This window comes from Paramormyrops kingsleyae, chromosome 4 (assembly GCF_048594095.1).
Source record: "Paramormyrops kingsleyae isolate MSU_618 chromosome 4, PKINGS_0.4, whole genome shotgun sequence".
Taxonomy (NCBI): Eukaryota; Metazoa; Chordata; class Actinopteri; order Osteoglossiformes; family Mormyridae; genus Paramormyrops; species Paramormyrops kingsleyae.
Genome location: NC_132800.1, coordinates 42,150,273 through 42,172,375, shown reverse-complemented (window position 1 = coordinate 42,172,375; position 22,103 = coordinate 42,150,273). Strand labels below are relative to the sequence as shown.

General features: G+C 48.6%; 2 protein-coding genes across 4 annotated transcripts in view; one reads left to right on the top strand and one right to left on the bottom strand.

Annotated features, from left to right (window-relative positions):
- The window catches only part of flt3 (fms related receptor tyrosine kinase 3), a 19,578-nt gene extending 9,375 nt beyond the window's left edge, over positions 1-10,203 (bottom strand). Inside the window, exons 1-9 of one of the 3 annotated variants that reach the window (XM_023802754.2) lie at positions 7,191-7,278; positions 6,905-6,972; positions 3,925-4,118; positions 3,548-3,651; positions 2,721-2,853; positions 2,420-2,565; positions 2,014-2,144; positions 1,728-1,869; positions 344-515 (exon numbers count right to left, since the gene is read on the bottom strand). In XM_023802754.2, the coding sequence (XP_023658522.1) occupies positions 344-515; positions 1,728-1,869; positions 2,014-2,144; positions 2,420-2,565; positions 2,721-2,853; positions 3,548-3,651; positions 3,925-4,118; positions 6,905-6,972; positions 7,191-7,245 (1,145 nt within the window). In that variant the 5' untranslated portion in view covers positions 7,246-7,278. Of the gene's footprint in view, positions 1-343; positions 516-1,727; positions 1,870-2,013; positions 2,145-2,419; positions 2,566-2,720; positions 2,854-3,547; positions 3,652-3,924; positions 4,119-6,824; positions 6,973-7,190; positions 7,279-9,716 lie in introns of those variants that run through there. The other 2 variants (XM_072711362.1, XM_072711363.1) reach the window with 2 other exon arrangements.
- Positions 9,167-22,103, top strand: part of pan3 (poly(A) specific ribonuclease subunit PAN3) — an 18,739-nt gene continuing 5,802 nt past the window's right edge. The window contains exons 1-13 of the mRNA XM_072711364.1: positions 9,167-9,776; positions 10,887-11,008; positions 11,170-11,236; positions 11,332-11,402; positions 11,551-11,701; positions 11,795-12,033; positions 12,169-12,273; positions 12,517-12,574; positions 13,046-13,207; positions 13,295-13,411; positions 16,246-16,347; positions 16,802-16,970; positions 17,544-17,631. Coding sequence (XP_072567465.1) covers positions 9,449-9,776; positions 10,887-11,008; positions 11,170-11,236; positions 11,332-11,402; positions 11,551-11,701; positions 11,795-12,033; positions 12,169-12,273; positions 12,517-12,574; positions 13,046-13,207; positions 13,295-13,411; positions 16,246-16,347; positions 16,802-16,970; positions 17,544-17,631 — 1,779 coding nt within the window. The 5' untranslated portion in view covers positions 9,167-9,448. The remainder of the gene's footprint in view (positions 9,777-10,886; positions 11,009-11,169; positions 11,237-11,331; positions 11,403-11,550; positions 11,702-11,794; positions 12,034-12,168; positions 12,274-12,516; positions 12,575-13,045; positions 13,208-13,294; positions 13,412-16,245; positions 16,348-16,801; positions 16,971-17,543; positions 17,632-22,103) is intronic.

The window sequence follows — 22,103 nt, the reverse complement described above, 5'->3', positions numbered from 1 at the left end:
AGTGGCAGAGCAGCACTGTTATATCAAATGGTGCGTGTGTGTGAGCATGTGGGTCATGTATGTATTCCATTGTGGAGACCAAATGTCCCCACAATGTAATGAAAACCTGTTATTTTCTCCCCAAAAGGAGAAGCTCAATTTCTGTGACTGCAATCAAAAAAATATAAATGTCAAACGTCTCATATTTTGTTTGCCTCCTTATGGCTAAGGTTAGGGCTGGATAGTGGTTAAGGTCGTCATTGTTGGGACTGGGAGTTTTCCCCATAGAAATGAACAGACAAATATATTAATATAATCGTGTGTGTGTGTCTGTGTGTAGAGAGAGAGAGAGATCCAAACTCACCTGCTTCCACGGTAGCGGCTTGGTTCTGAACAGGCCACATGGCCGTGCGGAGTGACCCAGTGGCACCACGGCTCGGGGTATGAGTTGACCTCAGCCTGTAGGCACAAAGACTCTCGGGCCAAAGCAGAGACCTGGTTCATTTCCTTTAGCTGAATGTTCAGAAATCCGCGTTCTGAAAAGAAAGGGTCAGATAATGCTTTCATTGCCTTTATGGTTTGTAGTAACTGTGCACAAAGAAATCCTAACCGTGGGCCCATTCTGGACCATGGGTCAGTTTTGGACCATGAGACCAGCAAGATGGAGGAATTCATATCAGCATGGGAAGTAGTAATTTGGATTATGAAATTAAAATTATTTATGAAAACTAAATAGCAGCAGGCCTGAGTCAAACAGCGCACCAACACTAGGTTATACACTCACCTAAAGGATTATTAGGAACACCTGTTCAATTTCTCATTAATGCAATTATCTAATGAACCAATCACATGGCAGTTGCTTCAATGCATTTAGGGGTGTGGTCCTGGTCAAGACAATCTCCTGAACTCCAAACTGAATGTCAGAATGGGAAAGAAAGGTGATTTAAGCAATTTTGAGCGTGGCATGGTTGTTGGTGCCAGACGGGCCGGTCTGAGTATTTCACAATCTGCTCAGTTACTGGGATTTTCACGCATAACCATTTGTAGGGTTTACAAAGAATGGTGTGCAAAGGGAAAAACATCCAGTATGCGGCAGTCCTGTGGGCGAAAATGCCTTGTTGATGCTAGAGGTCAGAGGAGAATGGGCCTACTGATTCAAGCTTATAGAAGAGCCACTTTGACTGAAATAACCACTCGTTACCATGTCCATCCCTTTATGACCACCATGTACCCATCCTCTGATGGCTACTTCCAGCAGGATAATGCACCATGTCACAAAGCTCGAATCATTTCAAATTGGTTTCTTGAACATAACAATGAGTTCACTGTACTAAAATGGCCCCCACAGTCACCAGATCTCAACCCAATAGAACGGGAACGGGAGCTTCGTGCCCTGGATGTGCATCCCACAAATCTCCATTAACTGCAAGATGCTATCCTATCAATATGGGCCAACATTTCTAAAGAATGCTTTCAGCACCTTGCTGAATCAATGCCACGTAGAATTAAGGCAGTTCTGAAGGCGAAAGGGGGTCAAACACCGTATTAGTATGATGTTCCTAATAATCCTTTAGGTAAGTGTATAATCACATAGTAGTATTATTTCAGTCTCTGAATTAGAATTTGCATGTTTATATGGTTTAAATAGCTCTGAACAGATGTATCTTGGTGATTGCAGCTGCAGCCACGTCTGGGCTCCCAGTGCCAGTGTCTGAAAGCACTCACAGCTCCTCAACGCAGCTCCTTACCCAGAACCTCAACACGTATGGACTTTGTCCTGTTATTAACTGATGAAAGGCAGCTGTAGGTGCCGTTGTGCTCCGCCATCACCATGTCAATAAGCAGGTAGCAGTGGCTGACATCATAAATCTCATCATGGAATTGCTTTCCCTGAAGGCAGAGATTGGACCTCGTCAATCACCTGTGATGCACCCTGTTCCTGAGAGTGTCAGGCTGGAGATCATGAAACTTCTGAAGCTGTTTACAGCTGGACATTTCAGCAGAGCAGCTCAGGTTTCCAGAGTTCAACGTTACCTCAGGTGTTCCTGAGTCCTTCAGCCACCTTAAGGGTGAGATACTGTTGTGTCTGCAACGTAGCAGAAGTGTCTCTCCAGCGATGAGGTTTACCACAGCTGCCTCCTGCTCACTGGAACCTTGATTTAGGTCTGAAAGAAATGCCTCATTGAGCTCACTGTCATAATTGGCCATTCCACACTCATATTCAGTCGTATAACCATGACCGTGAGAGTGAGGCTGTGAAGTGAAGAGCGGTCAGGACCAAGCGGCAGGGAGGTCACATTTCGAGACACGGCAGCCTGAGGTATGGAAGTGAAGAGAGAATCGAATAAAACAGGAGGTGCTATGGTATGGCATGTGAATTGAAGCTGGTCAGTGGATGTGAACAGGCGTGATGTCAGGAGCAGCATCATTGAAGCTTTACTGTAATCATGCATCTTGGAGCAATCCTCTCCCAGTGCGTTCCTCGCACAGCACAGCACATCTGTCTCAGAGTATTCAAAGCTTCGCAACAAGGATCTTGTGGAGATTGGATTCGAGCTCTTCATCTCTGTCCCACTTACACCATCTCTGGGGAGGATGAACAGCATTTCAGCAGAACCAGAAACTTTCATATGACTGCCTACAACTCCTCTATGGTTAGGTGTTAGGGTTACCAAAGCTATGCAAGATGATGGTTCTAAGCATCCTTCCACACAAGTGCAAAATGCAGACATGAAGTGTACCTTTTGTCTAGGGACTTATACCATGTGATCTTCGGTCTCGGGTATCCCAAGGAACTGCACAGGAAGTTATACCCATATCCTAGTTCTCCATTAGCAATACTCAGCTGTGGTGTTGACGGCCGTCTCAAGGGGTCTAAAGAAAGAATGGACAGGTTAAAATTCAGAAGACAAACCATTCCCTAGGGATTCATTTTGATTAGCCTTAAAATATGATATTTAATGTTGCAGTGAATGTGAGGAGTCTGTGTGAATGAGGCTGCTCTGGGGCAGAAGAAGGAGATGGGGGCAGTCATAGGAGACAGACTGAAGGCAACTTAACGATGTTTTTGGGGGCTGATGGGGGAGTAAAGAACATCCCTGTGTGTGTGAGAAGGAACAGCAGGAAAAGCCCCTGTGTGCTAGATGGGGCAGTACGAAAAGCCCCCGTGTGTGAGACGGGGCAGTAGGAAAAGCCCCCATGTGTGAGATGGGGCAGTAAGACAGGTCCCTGTGTGTGAGATGGGGCAGTAAGACAGGCCCCCCTGTGTGAGACGGGGCAGTAAAACAGGTCCCCCTGTGTAAGACGGGGCAGTAAGACAGGCCCCCCTTGTGTGAGACGAGGCAGTAAGACAGCCCCCGTGTGTGAGACGGGGCAGTAAGACAGCCCCCCCTGTGTGAGACGGGGCAGTAAGACAGGCCCCCCTGTGTGTGAGATGGGGCAGTAAGACAGGCCCCCCTGTGTGTGAGATGGGGCAGTAAGACAGGCCCCTGTGTGTGAGACGGGGCAGTAAGACAGGCCCCCTTGTGTGAGAGTGGGTGAGTTGCTGTAAAACTGGGCGGCTACTCACTTTCTTGCTGATGTACAACAAAGGACACAGAGAAAAGTTCAGCTCCATGTTTACAGCACAGAGTGTAGATTCCTGGGTTCCTAATGAAGACCATGTAGCTTCCTCTAAGGACAAAGCAGTGAACAGAAAATAACCTTCTGCACTGTACCTGATGTAGTGACTACAGGATATGAACTTAACACAGACTTGAATCAACTCCAGTTCTGTGTCTATGTTTGGTGTGATGACGGGAACTGAGCAATGTGGACCAGTCCCCACCGATTCCCTGTCCCCCCAGCGGTGAGGATAAGTCCCCACCGATTCCCCATCCCCCCAGCAGTGAGGATAAGTCCCCGCCGGTTCCCCATATCCCTGCGGCACACAAACGTGCATGTTACCTTTCCTCTAGATTCTTCATTTGGCACCTTTCAGTCCTTTCCCAAGAGCAGCTGTGGTTTCCTGTGAGATGTTGGACAGTCAAGTTTGCGGATTCTTGACTCGAAAGCACGACCTGGTTGGGCTCTGAAAGTGGCAGCTGGGACTCCCAGATGTGACATGACAATGACTTTAAGTCATTATGTCCAGTCCCAATCTGTAAACAATTAAATGGAGCAGCTGAAAGACTTGCAGTACACACAGGCGTGTACCCAGAGCTTGGGGTTCTATATTTATACAGGATCTATCTATGGATATACATCAATGACTAAGAATATTTCTGCCTGCATCAAACCTCAATGTAAATTTTAAGTCTTATACCTAAAAATACCTTATTTTAGCAACAACTGAATGTGGATAAGAAGTGAGGATGTGTTGCTGTGACCATGCTACCACTTATAAAACCCATACTTCATGTTTAGCAAAGTAAGCTAATTATACTGCATTAGGGCACCGGGGTAAAGATCTAGATGCATCTGTTTATTTGGATGATCCAGCATGTGCTGATAGGAAGCCTCCCCCAGGGAATGCAGTGCCAAGGACAGGATGCAAATCACACACACACACACACACACACGTAGGGTAAACATATACTTATGGGGACCGCTCATTCATTTCAATGGGAAAAATGCTAATGCTAACTATGACAACCTTAACCCCCACCCTGCCCTAACCATAACCATAAGTAACCTAACAAAATACAAGAGTTTTTGCAGTTTTAGTTTTTTCATAGCAGTCACCGATTTTTATAAAATAGAGTTTTCCCTTATGGGGACCAGGAAACCGGTCCCCATAAGGGAAAAAAAACGGATATTTATCACGTTATGGGGATAGGTATATCCATAAGGATAGGTAAACCCGCTCACACACACACACACAGGTTTGTAATTATATCTTTGTGGACTCTCCATTCATTCATTTCTATGGGGAAAGCCCTTTATCCCAACATGATAACCTTACCCCCTACCCAGCCCTAACCTTATAAATATAAGTAACCAAATGAAATATAAGACTTTTGGCTACTTCAGTTATTTGATTGCAGTTACAGATTTTTAAAATACTGAGTTCAAATATTGACCAGAAAATGTCCTCACAAGATTAAAATGACTGTTTTTGTCAAACTTACTACATTTGGTTCCCACATGACCACACTCACAATATCAGCCAGCATGGAGAATTTGCAACTGCTCACCCTGAGCCAGTAGCAGGATTTAATGCACTTCTATGCATTTCTATATGTACAGCAGTGGTTCTCAAACTGGGGGCCATGGCCCCCTGGGGGGCCGCATCGAAATTGTAGAATCTAAAAAAAAAATTACCTGTATGTAAATCAGGCTTGTCAACCTATGTAAAATATAATGTATTTAAAAAAAAATAGAAGTATAAAAAAAATGTAAATATAAATTTTACGTAGCACACTACGCTGCTATGGACATCATAAATTACTGTTCAGTATTCAGTACTTTTGTTGCACTTTTCAGACAATGTTAGTTTTACTGTCAAAACTGTTTTAATACAATGTTATATTTTGTGAAATGTAAATTTAACAAACCAGAGAAATAAAGACTACAAACAGAATCTAAAATCTAAAATTAAGTAAAATTGTAAGTTTGAGGATGTTTTGCGTCATGATTTTTTTTTTGAGGAGGGGGGCCACAAAAGGATTCACCCTACACAAGGGGGCCTCCTGCTGAAAAAGTTTGAGAACCACTGATGTACAGTATACAGTCTGGCTGCACATATTCAGTACAATGCACATCACAATATGACACAATAATCGTGAAACTATACTGACATACGCAGAGAGCTGCGTAACATTGAACAGATTTACAATCGTTACAGCATTAGACAAACACCCTTAGCCAGAGCAACTTACATAAGTGCTTTAAAGGCTCCTTTAGAAAATACATTCTTACAGGGGTACCGTAATTTGGGGGAAAGTTAGGACGATTCCAAGGGCCCCTGAATGACAGGGGGCCTAGAAAATTTGGAAAATACCTGGACTGGTTTGGACTGGGGGAGCCCAAAATCTCTAGCAATGCCCCTGCATTCTGATACTGGTTCAACAGAATTCAGGCTAAACATACCAACAGTCTAAAAACCTTTGTTGGCAAAGTAATACAGTTTTTCATTTTATTATTATTATTATTATTATTATTATTATTAATAAGAAAATAATACTGGAAGTGCTAATCATCCATCCATCATCTAACTGCTTACTCTGGCCAATGTCACAGGAACCCTTGCCATCCACTGGATAATAGGCTGAGACACCAGTCCAAAGCAGGGCTGGTACTCAATTATGCTCATACACCACGGGAACTTCAGAGAAGGCTGACTGCATGTCTTTGCACTTGGCGGGGAAACTTGCATGATGTCAGGAGCCTGCAGGTGGGATTTGATGGGATTCGAACCTCTAAGACCAGCAGTCTGAGCCACTGTGACCTGGGAGGCCAGCTCTCATGCATATGACATGACACTCACCCTTTCAGACTGTCACGCAAGCAATCTTACGGCAAATCTATATCATTCCATTATAAACCTACAATTAGTGACATTAGCTGACCAAAGCTGGCAACCCCGACGATCACCCCACTACAATAATAGCTAAATCATAGTATATAGGGCTTTGCAATTAAACGTTTATATGAGAATTTCCCAGACTAAATTTGAGGAAAACTGGTTCCGGCATGCATCAGTGTATAATCAGAGGAACCAACAGACGGGCTCAAACTTGGATACATGCAGGTTAGTCACTATGAATTGGGGAGCCAAACCTATTTAAACGAATTAATGTACACTGGGTGGGGGTGGGCTGTAAAACAGCCCTAGCAACGACCACGGACGCATCCAAAGGTGTTACCGTTTCTGTGCATGAGAATGCAGAATAGGAACATCCAGAACGACGCGGCTTTATACGGAAAGCAGCCGAAAATCACTCACTCTCCGGTCCAGGAAACAGCGAACCGCTTTGCTCCCTTGGCCATATACGGTAAGCGTAAGCTGCGCAACTGGAAGTGGTGAAAAAACATCATCATATAACTTTTCAAAACAGACATTCTACGACGCATCATATGTATACTTCACCAATGCCTTTGCAGATTGCTTACGCTCAAAAGGTGAGTGGGAAATGACCCGATGTATAATTTTATATTAAAATTTAATGCAATAACTGGACTACTAAATTTAATTGGCCTAATTGCAGATGAGATTTTCATCTTCAACTCACCAATCATAGCGCAGAGCTCCACAACTCTTCGGGTCATGGTTAACAGTATCCGCATATGCGAGCAGAAGTAAGTATCACTTAAGTGAAATGAAATTAAGTCCGGCTTATGTCGTCATGGTTGGGTGACGCTGGGTGCCAGCGGGGGTCCACCTCTTTTCGTGGGGGGGGGGGGGGCGGCGGTCGTTCGTACCGATTCTATTAATTTCTTTTCCTTTGTTTCTTTGTTTAGTTTGCAGACACCCTGAGCTTGACCAGTGGACGCGTTGTTTAAATTGTTTAAAGTAATTTAAATAATTGATCACTTGGGGCCGTTTTGTACTGTTTATCTGAACTTTTTGCATCTTTTTGTAATATGCACAAGATTCCTCAAGGTAAAACCGTGAGTCAGGAGACTTGCCCTTAATGATTTTGTCTATCATTGAGCTGAGCATTACCTCGTTTTTCGAAGTTTACACATTCTGATATGAAGAATAGTGCTTGGCTTAAGTATGCGGGTCCCAGTGCGGAGTTAACAATCCAAGAAAAAACAGTCACTCGTTTGAACATGAGTATTCATTCTATATTCTAAATATGCAATGTGCACACACACACACGTTTCCAGCAACTTTGCAATACTTGAATGTATTGTGACCCATGACACGACCACAAACACACTTCGTATTACTAACCAATATCTTATTTTTTATTATTATTTTTATTTTACTATTTAGGTTAATTAAATCAGTGAGTTCATGGCTAAATGTAACAAGTACATGGAATGGCTGGGATGCCCCTGAGGAGAGGTTTTGGAACTGTTCAACTAGATGTCAGTACCTTTTGGGAGAGCATATAAGAACTTTTACTAGTTTTACTAATGTTACACAGAATTTGTACGTGTTGTAAGGTTAAATTATGGTGCTCGTTCTGAGCAAATGTACACTTACTACCCCAAAAACAGCACACACAAAGACACATTATATATATATATATATATATATATATATATATATATATATATATATATATATATATATATATATAAGAACATAAGAACATAAGAAATTTACAAACGAGAGGAGGCCATTCGGCCCATCAAGCTCGTTTGGGGAGAACTTAGCTAATAGCTCAGAGTTGTTAAAATCTTATCTAGCTCTGATTTAAAGGAACCCATGGTTTTAGCTTCCACTACAATAGCAGGAAGACTATTCCATACTCTGACTACACGCTGTGTAAAGAAGTGCTTCCTCAAATTTGTTTTAAAATGTTCTCCCGCTAATTTCCACTTATGGCCACGAGTTCTAGTATTTAGACTAATATTGAAATAGTCATTTGGCTGAACAGCATCCAGACCCGTTAGAATCTTATAGACCTGAATCATATCCCCCCTTAGTCTCCTTTGCTCAAGGCTGAACAGATTCAGTTCCGCTAACCTCTCCTCGTAAGACATTCCTCTAAGACCAGGAATCATTCTCGTAGCTCTTCGTTGCACCTTTTCTAAGGCAGCAATGTCCTTCTTGAGGTATGGTGACCAAACCTGCACACAGTATTCTAGGTGGGGTCTTACCAAGGAATTATATAAGTGTAACATCACCTCCCTTGACTTAAACTCCACACATCTAGAGATATAACCCAACATTCTGTTCGCCTTTTTTATTGCTTCCCCACATTGGCGAGAGTGGGACATGGAAGCATCAACATACATACCGAGATCTTTCTCGTAATCAGCTACCTTTATTTCAGTGGAACCCATAAAATATCTGTACTGTATATTTAAACATATACACAGTACTGTACAAAAGTCTTAGACAAAAAAAATGTTCATGTTTTTCAGTATAATTTGCATCGCAATATGACACATTAATGCCATCATCAGCAAAAAAAGCCAAGGAGTGGCCATGAAACAAACGCTGGTCTTGCATGGTGGACAAGACCTCCGATTATATGCCCCCATAATGCACCGCGCCTCTGCTCATAGAAAGCGAGGGGAAAAAAGCCCAGAGAGCCGGGCTGGCAGCCCTGTCTATATACCCATAATGCATCGCGCCCTGTGCTCGTAGGAAGAGAAGGAAAAATAAGCCCGAGCGCCTGTTCGCCTTCACTCGCATCGTCGCTGGCCATATATTCGAGCACCTTTGTGGTGCCGCTGAATAGTCGATGCCTAGAGTTTTATGCGCCTCTGTCGGCCCTGTGGCTGGATAATTCAAAGCGGCCGCCCGCCATTTCGCTGCTGATGCACGGCGTCCCTCTAGGCTCCAGCGCATTGGGGCGGCAGCACTGTCATGAATAGCGGGCTTCCAGCTTCCGCCGCCGCGCTTGGGGGGGCCGCCGTTCCCTGCGCCAAGGTGAAGCTCTGCCGCTACTACGCAAAAGACAAGACCTGCTTTTATGGAGACGAGTGTCAGTTCCTGCACGAAGAGCCGTCCGCGGCCGGCCTGTCGGCGCACGGCGGCGCGAGCGTTCCGGCCCCTTTGGCCCTGAGTAGCGCTGCCGGGACCGCTGCCTACCCGCTAGGAGGATCCGCCTCGGCCGCTGCGGGTGCAAACGTACCCAAGAAGAACGACTCGGTGGGGGCTGGAGGCGCGCTTCTGGACGGACAGCTGCTGAGCCGTGAGTCCGCAGGGGCCCCGATGCGCTCCGATGCTGGTGTCCGGTCTCTTATTGTTCTTACTGGGAGCTGTCAGTATTGTCATTATTGAAACGGCCCCAGAGTAGCCCCGCATCTCCGTCTGCCTTCCCGGCGGGGACCCTCAGCGCCCCGCGGGCTCACCACTGTGTTTACACGCCGGGGCTCCGCGGTAGTGGAGAGTTACGGCGGAAAGCGGTTTACGATGGGCTGCTTGGTGCCATCTCTCGTTACTAACACGCTTTGTGTATGAGGCTTCAGCCGGGGACCGCGCGGCCAGCGTGTCCCTTTCCCCAGCGCTGTACCCACGTCCCGTGTCGCTCGTCCCACCGTTAGTCGGTGGTCTCTCTCCTTCCCACACTCTGTTTACATCCCCATTCATCCAGCCGTTCGGCTGGGGCCGGCGCGTCATCACCACTGCGGCCTGCGATTGGTCGCTCCCGCGGGCGCCCACTGCTGTTCCGACTGTGATTGGCGTTTGATAGCTGACTCCACGCCCCTGACAATGCATTTTTCTTTGGATAATGGTAAACGTATTCCGGTTCCAAGGTTTTTTAGCGTTAAACACAACTGTGTCATTGCCTTCAATATATGGACACACCACGATCTGCACTTGTCCCAATCCTGTATTCAACCTAGAAGTTAACGGTTGTTATGTGAACATTAAAAAAATAGCAGTTTGACTTTTGCACCCTTGTCGGATTTTTTTTCCCCTGAAGCTACGGTCTGTGTCATTAATGATTTGGGCACATAGCAGCTTCAGCCTTCAGCTTATTTCCTACTGGGGAACAGTTTTGGGGAAGTTACAAAAATAATCCATTACAGACATATGTGGAAAGTACAAATCCAGACCAAGGTTTTGTTTCAACCATCAGTACTAAATGACTGCAACTGTTTACACTCAACTGGTTGGTTGCAACAAAACCTTTGTGCGAATTTGTGCTATCGCTGTGAATGTCACACCCAGAAGCTGGTGCCTTAGAGAGGTGTTGTTCCCTTAGTCGTTCCCTATGGGTGGCTCTGCTGTTGGAAGCATCTATAGATGAGTGTTGCAACTGCATTATGGGAGTGTGATGTCCACTTTTCTCCTGCAGTCCCTGGGATGGATGGTGGAGCCCTGACTGAATCCAGCCTGACTAACTCCTACTTCAGCAGCAGCTTTATTGGAGTCAATGGGTTTGGCAGTCCTGCAGAGCCCAAATTCCCCATGATGCAGGTACTTGTCTGACAGTTCTACTGGAAAGTTCCCTGCATGTATTAAACCTAATGTGTGGGAAAGTACGGATGTTAATGAGGGTTAGACTTTCATTAAATGGCTAGCCTGGTATGTGAGATTTTATTTTGTATGAATGTGGTACTCTTATTATTCTTGTGTAGAGGATGACCAGCAGCAGCAGCTCTCCAAGTCTCCTCAATGACAGTATGAAGAACTACAGCACACACGGTGAGAGACACAGACAGACAGACAGACAGACAGATATATGCTCAAACTCACTCCTACTTTGTGAGCCTCACGCTATCGCTCCATCCTCCTTGTAGATCCAGGTAATTCCCCTGTATCGACTCTCTTTGGGGACTTCGGTGCTCTGAGCCTGTCGCAAAGGAGAAAGGTGAGACCCCATCCCGTGTGCGCACAGCTGTCCCACACACCCCTGTCCTTTGTGTGTGTGTGTGTGTGTGTGTGTGTGTGTGTGTGTGTGTCAATGCGTGGCTGTCCCATGTTGTCTGACAGGCTGCCTGTCCTGGCGTCTCCTGCAGGCTCCGAATCCAGCCGCCAGCGAGTTCGTCCCCAAGACAGCCCCAGGCTCTTGCCTGGCCTCTGTGCCTCTTTCCGGTGCCCCCCCCTTCTCCTCCCCACTCTTTTCGCACTCAGGCATGGGCAGCACTACTGCCTCCAGCCTAGCCCCAGGTTGGTCCCCGGCTCTGGCTGTGACCCCCCCCCCCCAAGCTTTTGTTGTCACTGTGTTTTGGGTGATTATCCTTTTGACCCCTCCCCCCTTAGGCATGTCCCTGTCTGCTGGCTCCTCCCCGCTCCACTCGCCCAAAATCACCCCCCACACCTCCCCAGCCCCCCGTCGTCGGAGCCACACACCCAGCCCTTACCCCGGGGCTGCCAGCTACACAGCCCTGGGAGACCTGGCGGCCACGGGAGCCGTGGGAGGTCATGTGATCCAGAAGGAGACAGTGGGTGGGACGACTTACTTTTACACGGACAGCACACCCTCCCCGATGGCGGGGCTGGTACGTGACTGTGTTCCCCCTGTGTTCCCCCTGTGTTCCCCCTGTGTTCCCCCTGTGTTCCCCCTGTGTTTTCCCTGTGTTTTGCCTGTGATGCTGGACCCCTGCTGACTGTGTGCCTTCCTTCCCCCCTCCCAGGTGTTTCCTACCTTCCACATCTATCCCCCCACGCCCCCCCACGTGGCCTACATGCAGCCCAAGGCCAATGCCCCATCCTTCTTCATGGCTGATGAGCTTCGCCAGGTGTTTCTCCCGCCTTGGGGGTAGAGGGGGGGTAAGAATGTGGAATGGACCATGTGCTTCGGTACACATTTTTTGCACCATGTTCTGTGCAGATTGCATGCTCTCTAGCCATAATGCATATTGTGATTGGGTAGCTCTGCCAACACTGCTCATGTGGCAGTGTTGAAGGCAGTCGCTACTGATTGACTGGTAACTGTGATTACCTAGCAGTAACGCTGATTGGTGGCGTGTCCCATTCTGCAGGAGCTAATCAACAGGCACCTGATAACCATGGCGCAAATCGACCAGGCTGAGAACCTAGGTGAGGCATCATGTGACTGAGGCCATATGATCAGAGCTGCCTGCGCTGGTGGCATATGTTCCATCAGGCCGCTCCACTGATGTGTGTCAACCTGTGTTAGTGGTGCAGAGAGCCCCTTGCTGTTCTGGGCCCTGCCCCACACTGGCTGCTCAGGGTGTCCTATTCTGGGACAGGGTGGTCTGGCCCGTCAACTGGGTCCTGCTGAAACCCGTTTGTTTTGTACCTGGTACATCGGAGGTTCTGCTCCGTGCGGCTCATGTTTACAGGCCACTCTGCGCGAGCATCATGCTGGAGCTGTCAAGCTGCTTCTGTCTGCGTGAGTGTGCTGGTTACATCAGTGCTGCGCAGGTCAGCATTTTAGTGTGTGACGGCCCTGCTTGTGGGCCTGAAGCGTGTTGCATTGTAATACTGTAAAATGTGTTTTGCTGCACACACCGTCAAGAAGGTTATGCTTGCTTTTTGTTTACTCAGATGTCCCGACTGAGGTTGATAACTACCACAGCCTGTTTCCTCTGGAGCCCCTGCCTCCTCCCAACCGGCTGCAGAAAACCAGCAGCTTCAATTACATCACTTCCTGTTACAAAGCAGTTAACAGCAAAGATGACCTGCCCTACTGCCTGAGGAGGATTCACGGTAGGGAGGAGGGTGGTCACATGGGGCCCTGCTGAGGGTGCCAGCTCCCATGGCATCCATTACATCCCAGGTGCTCTGTGTGTTCAGGCTTCAGGCTGATGAACACCAAGTGTATGATGCTGGTGGACATGTGGAGGAAGATTCAGCACTCAAACTTTGTCACGCTCAGAGAGGTCTTCACCACCAAGGCCTTCGGAGACCACTGTGAGTGCTCTCTGTCTGTCTGCCTGCCTCTATGTACCTATGTTTGTTTCTGTCTGTCTGTCTGTCTGTCTGTCTGTCTGTGTCTGTCTCTGTCTGTCAGTCATGATTACACAATGTCATGATTACACAATTCTGCAGAGGGCTTTCAGTTTGAAACAAAGGATACAGGAAGTGGAGACACATGACGACGTGCATCCTTGCATGCACCTGACCCAGTTGGATGTCTATGGTCTATGCGTCTGACGAGCGGGAGAGAGAAAAAAAGAGAAAAAGACAGAGAGAGAAGTGAGATAAAGGTAGATTTAACTAGCTAATGTTAAGTTAGATTTTTCAGTTTGAAAGAACATTCGTAATGTGATTCAATTCTCTCTTGATATTCATGGCCAACTATTTATTATTAATATATCCTGAAATAATGGTCCAGCTATCCTAATGCTAACATTAGCAAACTCAGTGATTCATAATACTGGTAACGCTATTTATATTATCATCAGTAAAATAATTTCCAACGCTGTTTGTACGATCTATGTATTAAAATATTCTTGATTGCATTTTCAGATGAGTTTGTTAAAATAGAAGAGTAAGAAGAGAAAGGTGCCTGATGTTGATGAGGAAGATAGTCAGGTAACGTTACTTTAGCTGTAGAGGGGCTCAAAGTTCTCAGCTATGTACTGAAGTTTTGAAGAAAAAATGCTTTGGTTCTACAATATGTAACATTAGAGGTGGCTGTTACAATCTTAATGTTCTTACTGATTGCATGATCAGATATTTGTGATGTGAGAGAATTTCTTAATGTTACTCGGTCTGAAATATAATACAGTTAGCCAGGTAACACAAATAGACAGGCAAGAGTAATGAAGGCGCGTGAAGCAAAAGTGAGGGAAGGAGGAGAGGAGAGAAGTACACAAGGTGAAGACTAAACACAGGCTATCATATTATTGCATATTTAATACCTGATATTCAATTGGACTGCCACGTTACTGTGCATAGACACGACCCAGGTGCAATGAAACCCTTTTTGGGGGGTGTGGGAGGGGGTCGGGCCCGCTGCAGAAAAAAATCCTAGAGAAAACACTGGTATGTTTGTCTTTGTCTTTGTCTGTCTTTTCTGCTGCACCAGGTACCGTACTTCAAGGTGTTGGTTTTCCACTGGCGTAAAAACTGGTACTGAATTTGATAAATCAATGTAGTATATTATAGAGCTGGACGATGTGAGATATTAATACCAGCATTGCATTGCACATGCAGTTCACACATCGCAGGAACGGCGAGAGTCAGCTGGGCTGAAATCAGACTTTTTCACACCTTCATACTCTCTGGACATTATAGCGCAGGGGGTTAAGTTTTTTTACTCTGTCATAAGAAAAAAAAATTTGCAAGCTTGCGCTTTTAATAGTTGTTCCCTTTCACGATTATGTAGTGTATGTAAAAAAAATAAAAATAAAGTTTACAACAACAACAAATTTATTTTTGTATAGCGCATTATCACAACATTACATTGTCCCAAAGCGCTTTACAGCATCCCCACCCAAAGCCCCCAGTGAGTAAGCCATAGGTGACAGTGGCAAGGAAAAACTCCCCAGAAGGAAGAAACCTTGGGAGGGACCAGACTCAAAGGGGGAGCCCATCCTCCAGGGGCCGGCAGGGAGAGTCAAATACAGTTAAATCTGAAACACAAACCGGGAGCAGGGGGGAGATGACAAGCCGGTGCCACCACTCCCTCCAATTGCCAGGCAGCCAGAAGGCAGGGAGTGGGTCATACAAGGAAGATGACACAGGCAGAACGGTGAGCTGGATGCACGGACGTCATTGGTAGTGGCGACGTCACATGTTGCAGGGTGTGCTGGACATCTTGATAGATTGAGGGCTCCAGGCAGCACCCCCAGGAGAAGGTGGTGGAAATAAATGCAATTAGTCAAAGTAAGGGAGACTATAGGCAGTGCTAAAAGTTAGATGAGTGCAATATGAAGTGCAATGCTCCAGCAGATATGGCTATGGCAGCATAAGTAGGAGGGAGAGGCAGGTGGGAATGCAGGCATGGGGAGTCCCTGAAATGTCAGCACTCCAATCCCACAAGCAATTGTGAAGCTAGAGTGACAGCACTGTCAATTCAGTTTATCCAAAGCCAATGGCACCGATCCCCACCCAGCTCTACACCTCACACTATAGGTTTAACTGGGAGTGAGAAGCTAGCTAGAGCTAGAACTAGTGTCCCTATAAGCTAAACTAAATAGGTGTGTTTTTAGTCTAGACTTGAATATTGAAAGTGAGCCTGAAACCCGCACATCCGGTACCTCTGCTGCTTTTGCATGGGCACTGCATGTGTTCTCTGGGACAATCTTAATCATTTTCATCCTTTTTGTTTACATCACTTCTTGGTGGGTTCGTACAAAACTCCTTTTTGCTTTATAAATACCCCAGTACTTATTACAACAAAATCACATTGCGATACTGGGAAAATAGTATATTATAGCTTCAGTCTCTTCATTTGTTGAAGCAAACATTATTACTACTTTTTTAAACTCTGTTGTTTTCTGATTTTGTAGCTTTTTTTTTCAGATGACGCCTGCATTGTGTTTCAGAGGCAGGCTATTTGTATAACCAATTCACAAACAAAGCATTTGTAAGTCTCTCCCCAAAGTGCCTAAGTACCAAAGAAGTATCCCAGCTGGTTTGGTACTTTAGGTACTGGAATGTTTGTTACTGGTACTGGAAAAGGGAAAATGCCATTCAAAAGTACTACACCTGGTACGGTGGAAAAACGTCCTCTGTGCCGCTGTCTGCCTGCCTGTTGTCTTTCTTTGTTTAATGCCCCCCCCACCCCACCCCCACAGCCCTGGTCTTCTCCTACGACTTCCACGCTGGTGCAGAAACCATGGCCGCCCGGCACTTTAACAACCCCACAGCCGACTGCTACTTCACCAAGAGGAAGTGGGGTGAGTCGTCAGGCCGCCACTGCGCTGTATTTTTGCATCTCCGAGGGTTAGGGTTAGGCCGCTAGGCTCATGGCCCATATCACAATGGGGACATCAGGCCTGGCCTTGTGCAGGTGCTGTGTGGTTTGTAACCCCCTCCCCCGCTGCTGAGACTCTCCCCCCCCCCCTCATTTAGCCCTGTCAGGAACAGAAAGCTACAATCGGGGTGGTGGGAAGGGGCGGTGGTGTCTGACACCTGCAGATATGATGCTGTACATCGTGGGTGGCAGCAAGGCACTAGCTTCAGTGTCTCTGTGTCCCTGAGTGTGTCCCCTTTGCCCCCTGTGTGGTTGAGTGTCTCTGTTCTCCCTCCTCATGGCCCTAAGCCTGTACCCTCCTCCTCCCCCCGTGTCCCTGAGCCTGTCCCCTCCTCCCTCCATGTCCCTGAGCGTGTCCCCTTTCCCCATGTCCCCAGCTGGCCAGCACGAACCTCCCCCGCCCCGGCAGCACGCCGGCTTGCTGCCCGAGTCACTCATCTGGGCCTACATTGTGCAGTTGAGCTCGGCACTGCGCACCATTCACACTGCTGGCCTGGCCTGCAGACTCATGGAGCCCAGCAAGATCATCATCACCGGGAAGACCAGGTAGAACTGTGGGGGGAGCTGTGGTTGGGGGGGTCAAGACTCTCAATGAGGAAGTGAAAACTTACATCTCTTCATGGTTCCTCTTTCTGGGCTGACTGGTGTGGTCAAATAAACCACGATTTGCTGCAAAGGTACGCCACTCCTGTCTGTGCCTTGGCATGTTTGACGCACAGCCTCAGCACACTTGTCAGCTAGACAGCCGCTGTGTTTCTGCCAGCTGTCTTCCACATTAAACGGGGTTTTCCCTTCTAGGCACTCTCACATGCCCTCAGCAAGCTGTCTTTCTGCCAGCTCTCTGTGCTCATTAAAGGGGAGGCTCCCTTAAAGGTGGAGGTACAGAGGTGCTCTCTTTCCTGAGAGTAATGAAGTTGTCCTCTCTCTGCTTCATACTGCTGCTGCTTGAGCAACTCAGGGTAGCCAAATTGATCCACTTTAAAGAAATTATGGAAGTTTTGTATCTGAAATGCACTTTATGAGTATGATGGCTTTAGGGGCAAGATCTTGTTTGCGTACTGCCACCCCCCCCCCCCCCCAACTGTTGCTGCTGTCTTTCCCTCCCCTTCTCTCCGCCAGGTTGCGTGTGAACTGTGTTGGTGTCTTTGATGTCTTAACGTTTGATAGCAGCCAGTCAAACCCTTTGGCCCTGATCCCACAGTACCAGGTAAAACCATGTGGGTACCTGCAGTTTGTCTGTGCCCCCCGTGCGTGACGCCGTGCGGCCGTATCTGTCTGTGCCCCCGTGCGTGACGCCGTGCGGCCGTATCTGTCTGTGCCCCCGTGCGTGACGCCGTGCAGCCGTATATGTCTTTCCCCCCGTGCGTGATGCCGTGAGGTCGCATCAGTCTGTCCCCCCGTGCGTGACGCCGTGAGGCTGCATCAGTCTGTCCCCCCGTGCGTGACGCCGTGAGGCTGCATCAGTCTGTCCCCCCGTGCGTGACGCAGTGAGGCCGCATCAGTCTGTCCCCCCGTGCGTGACGCCGTGCGGCCGCATCTGTCTGTGCCTCCTTGTGTGACGCCGTGAGCAGAGTGCGAATTACCCCTCCATAATTGGGGGGTACCGCCTTCATAACACTGCTATGACCATTATGGTCCGCTACCGTGTCCAATATGAATAGTCGCCACCAGGATCAATGTTAAGAGTGCAAGATGCGCTAGGGGTGTTTACTAACGTGTGCAACACACGGTCATGGTCTGGACATGCAACACAATGAGAATCAATACAGAAGATCTCATTGTCCTTATCCCTATCCAAAAGATTTTGGATTTGATAACTCCCAGGAATTATCCTAGGAGAAGTATACTAGTAAAAGTAATAAGCCTATACATTTACAAACAGCCTGGTCTGGTCCAGCAGTCTGGTGTTATTCCTGCCCTCTCAGTCCCCCCAGCTCCAACAGCCTTCAGAAATAAATATTTGCCTATTAGGCTAATATCTGTCTTGATGATACAGTAAATCTTAAAGTACAGCCTAATTTCTAACTCACCTCTTGGTCCTGCACACTGTCCTCATCCTGCCATCTCCCTGCTGCCTGCACACTGTCCTTATCCTGCCATCTCTCTGCTGCCTGCACACTGTTCTTATCCTGCCATCTCTCTGCTGCCTGCACACTGTCCTGATCCTGCCTTCTCTCTGCTGCCTGCACACTGTCCTTATCCTGCCATCTCTCTGCTGCCTGCACACTGTCCTTATCCTGCCATCTCTCTGCTGCCTGCACACTGTCCTGATCCTGCCATCTCTCTGCTGCCTGCACACTGTTCTTATCCTGCCATCTCTCTGCTGCCTGCACACTGTCCTGATCCTGCCTTCTCTCTGCTGCCTGCACACTGTCCTTATCCTGCCATCTCTCTGCTGCCTGCACACTGTCCTTATCCTGCCATCTCTCTGCTGCCTGCACACTGTCCTTATCCTGCCATCTCTCTGCTGCCTGCACACTGTCCTTATCCTGCCATCTCTCTGCTGCCTGCACACTGTCCTGATCCTGCCATCTCTCTGCTGCCTGCACACTGTCCTGATCCTGCCATCTCTCTGCTGCCTGCACACTGTCCTGATCCTGCCATCTCTCTGCTGCCTGCACACTGTTCTTATCCTGCCATCTCCCTGCTGCCTGCACACTGTCCTTATCCTGCCATCTCTCTGCTGCCTGCACACTGTCCTTATCCTGCCATCTCTCTGCTGCCTGCACACTGTCCTGATCCTGCCATCTCTCTGCTGCCTGCACACTGTCCTGATCCTGCCATCTCTCTGCTGCCTGCACACTGTTCTCATCCTGCCTTCTCTCTGCTGCCTGCACACTGTTCTTATCCTGCCATCTCTCTGCTGCCTGCACACTGTCCTCATCCTGCCATCTCTCTGCTGCCTGCACACTGTCCTCATCCTGCCATCTCTCTGCTGCCTGCACACTGTCCTTATCCTGCCTTCTCTCTGCTGCCTGCACACTGTTCTGATCCTGCCATCTCTCTGCTGCCTGCACACTGTCCTTATCCTGCCTTCTCTCTGCTGCCTGCACACTGTTCTTATCCTGCCATCTCTCTGCTGCCTGCACACTGTCCTCATCCTGCCATCTCCCTGCTGCCTGCACACTGTCCTTATCCTGCCATCTCCCTGCTGCCTGCACACTGTCCTCATCCTGCCATCTCTCTGCTGCCTGCACACTGTCCTCATCCTGCCATCTCTCTGCTGCCTGCACACTGTCCTCATCCTGCCATCTCTCTGCTGCCTGCACACTGTCCTCATCCTGCCATCTCTCTGCTGCCTGCACACTGTCCTGATCCTGCCATCTCTCTGCTGCCTGCACACTGTCCTGATCCTGCCATCTCTCTGCTGCCTGCACACTGTCCTTATCCTGCCTTCTCTCTGCTGCCTGCACACTGTTCTTATCCTGCCATCTCTCTGCTGCCTGCACACTGTTCTCATCCTGCCATCTCTCTGCTGCCTGCACACTGTCCTTATCCTGCCTTCTCTCTGCTGCCTGCACACTGTTCTTATCCTGCCATCTCTCTGCTGCCTGCACACTGTCCTTATCCTGCCTTCTCTCTGCTGCCTGCACACTGTTCTTATCCTGCCATCTCTCTGCTGCCTGCACACTGTTCTCATCCTGCCTTCTCTCTGCTGCCTGCACACTGTTCTTATCCTGCCATCTCTCTGCTGCCTGCACACTGTCCTCATCCTGCCATCTCTCTGCTGCCTGCACACTGTCCTGATCCTGCCATCTCTCTGCTGCCTGCACACTGTTCTTATCCTGCCATCTCTCTGCTGCCTGCACACTGTCCTTATCCTGCCATCTCTCTGCTGCCTGCACACTGTCCTGATCCTGCCATCTCTCTGCTGCCTGCACACTGTCCTTATCCTGCCATCTCTCTGCTGCCTGCACACTGTCCTGATCCTGCCATCTCTCTGCTGCCTGCACACTGTCCTTATCCTGCCATCTCTCTGCTGCCTGCACACTGTCCTGATCCTGCCATCTCTCTGCTGCCTGCACACTGTCCTGATCCTGCCATCTCAATGCTGCCTGCACACTGTTCTTATCCTGCCTTCTCTCTGCTGCCTGCACACTGTCCTTATCCTGCCATCTCTCTGCTGCCTGCACACTGTCCTGATCCTGCCATCTCTCTGCTGCCTGCACACTGTCCTTATCCTGCCATCTCTCTGCTGCCTGCACACTGTCCTGATCCTGCCATCTCTCTGCTGCCTGCACACTGTCCTTATCCTGCCATCTCTCTGCTGCCTGCACACTGTCCTGATCCTGCCATCTCTCTGCTGCCTGCACACTGTCCTGATCCTGCCATCTCAATGCTGCCTGCACACTGTCCTTATCCTGCCATCTCCCTGCTGCCTGCACACTGTCCTCATCCTGCCATCTCTCTGCTGCCTGCACACTGTCCTTATCCTGCCATCTCCCTGCTGCCTGCACACTGTCCTGATCCTGCCATCTCTCTGCTGCCTGCACACTGTTCTTATCCTGCCATCTCAATGCTGCCTGCACACTGTCCTTATCCTGCCATCTCTCTGCTGCCTGCACACTGTCCTGATCCTGCCATCTCTCTGCTGCCTGCACACTGTTCTTATCCTGCCATCTCAATGCTGCCTGCACACTGTCCTTATCCTGCCTTCTCTCTGCGGCCTGCACACTGTTCTTATCCTGCCATCTCAATGCTGCCTGCACACTGTCCTGATCCTGCCATCTCAATGCTGCCTGCACACTGTCCTTATCCTGCCTTCTCTCTGCGGCCTGCACACTGTTCTTATCCTGCCATCTCAATGCTGCCTGCACACTGTCCTGATCCTGCCATCTCAATGCTGCCTGCACACTGTCCTTATCCTGCCTTCTCTCTGCTGCCTGCACACTGTCCTGATCCTGCCTTCTCTCTGCTGCCTGCACACTGTCCTTATCCTGCCATCTCTCTGCTGCCTGCACACTGTTCTTATCCTGCCTTCTCTCTGCTGCCTGCACACTGTTCTTATCCTGCCATCTCAATGCTGCCTGCACACTGTCCTTATCCTGCCATCTCTCTGCTGCCTGCACACTGTCCTGATCCTGCCATCTCTCTGCTGCCTGCACACTGTCCTGATCCTGCCATCTCTCTGCTGCCTGCACACTGTCCTTATCCTGCCTTCTCTCTGCTGCCTGCACACTGTCCTGATCCTGCCATCTCTCTGCTGCCTGCACACTGTCCTGATCCTGCCATCTCTCTGCTGCCTGCACACTGTCCTGATCCTGCCATCTCTCTGCTGCCTGCACACTGTCCTTATCCTGCCTTCTCTCTGCTGCCTGCACACTGTCCTGATCCTGCCATCTCTCTGCTGCCTGCACACTGTCCTTATCCTGCCTTCTCTCTGCTGCCTGCACACTGTCCTGATCCTGCCATCTCTCTGCTGCCTGCACACTGTCCTTATCCTGCCATCTCTCTGCTGCCTGCACACTGTCCTTATCCTGCCATCTCTCTGCTGCCTGCACACTGTCCTTATCCTGCCATCTCTCTGCTGCCTGCACACTGTCCTTATCCTGCCATCTCTCTGCTGCCTGCACACTGTCCTGATCCTGCCATCTCTCTGCTGCCTGCACACTGTCCTTATCCTGCCATCTCTCTGCTGCCTGCACACTGTCCTTATCCTGCCTTCTCTCTGCTGCCTGC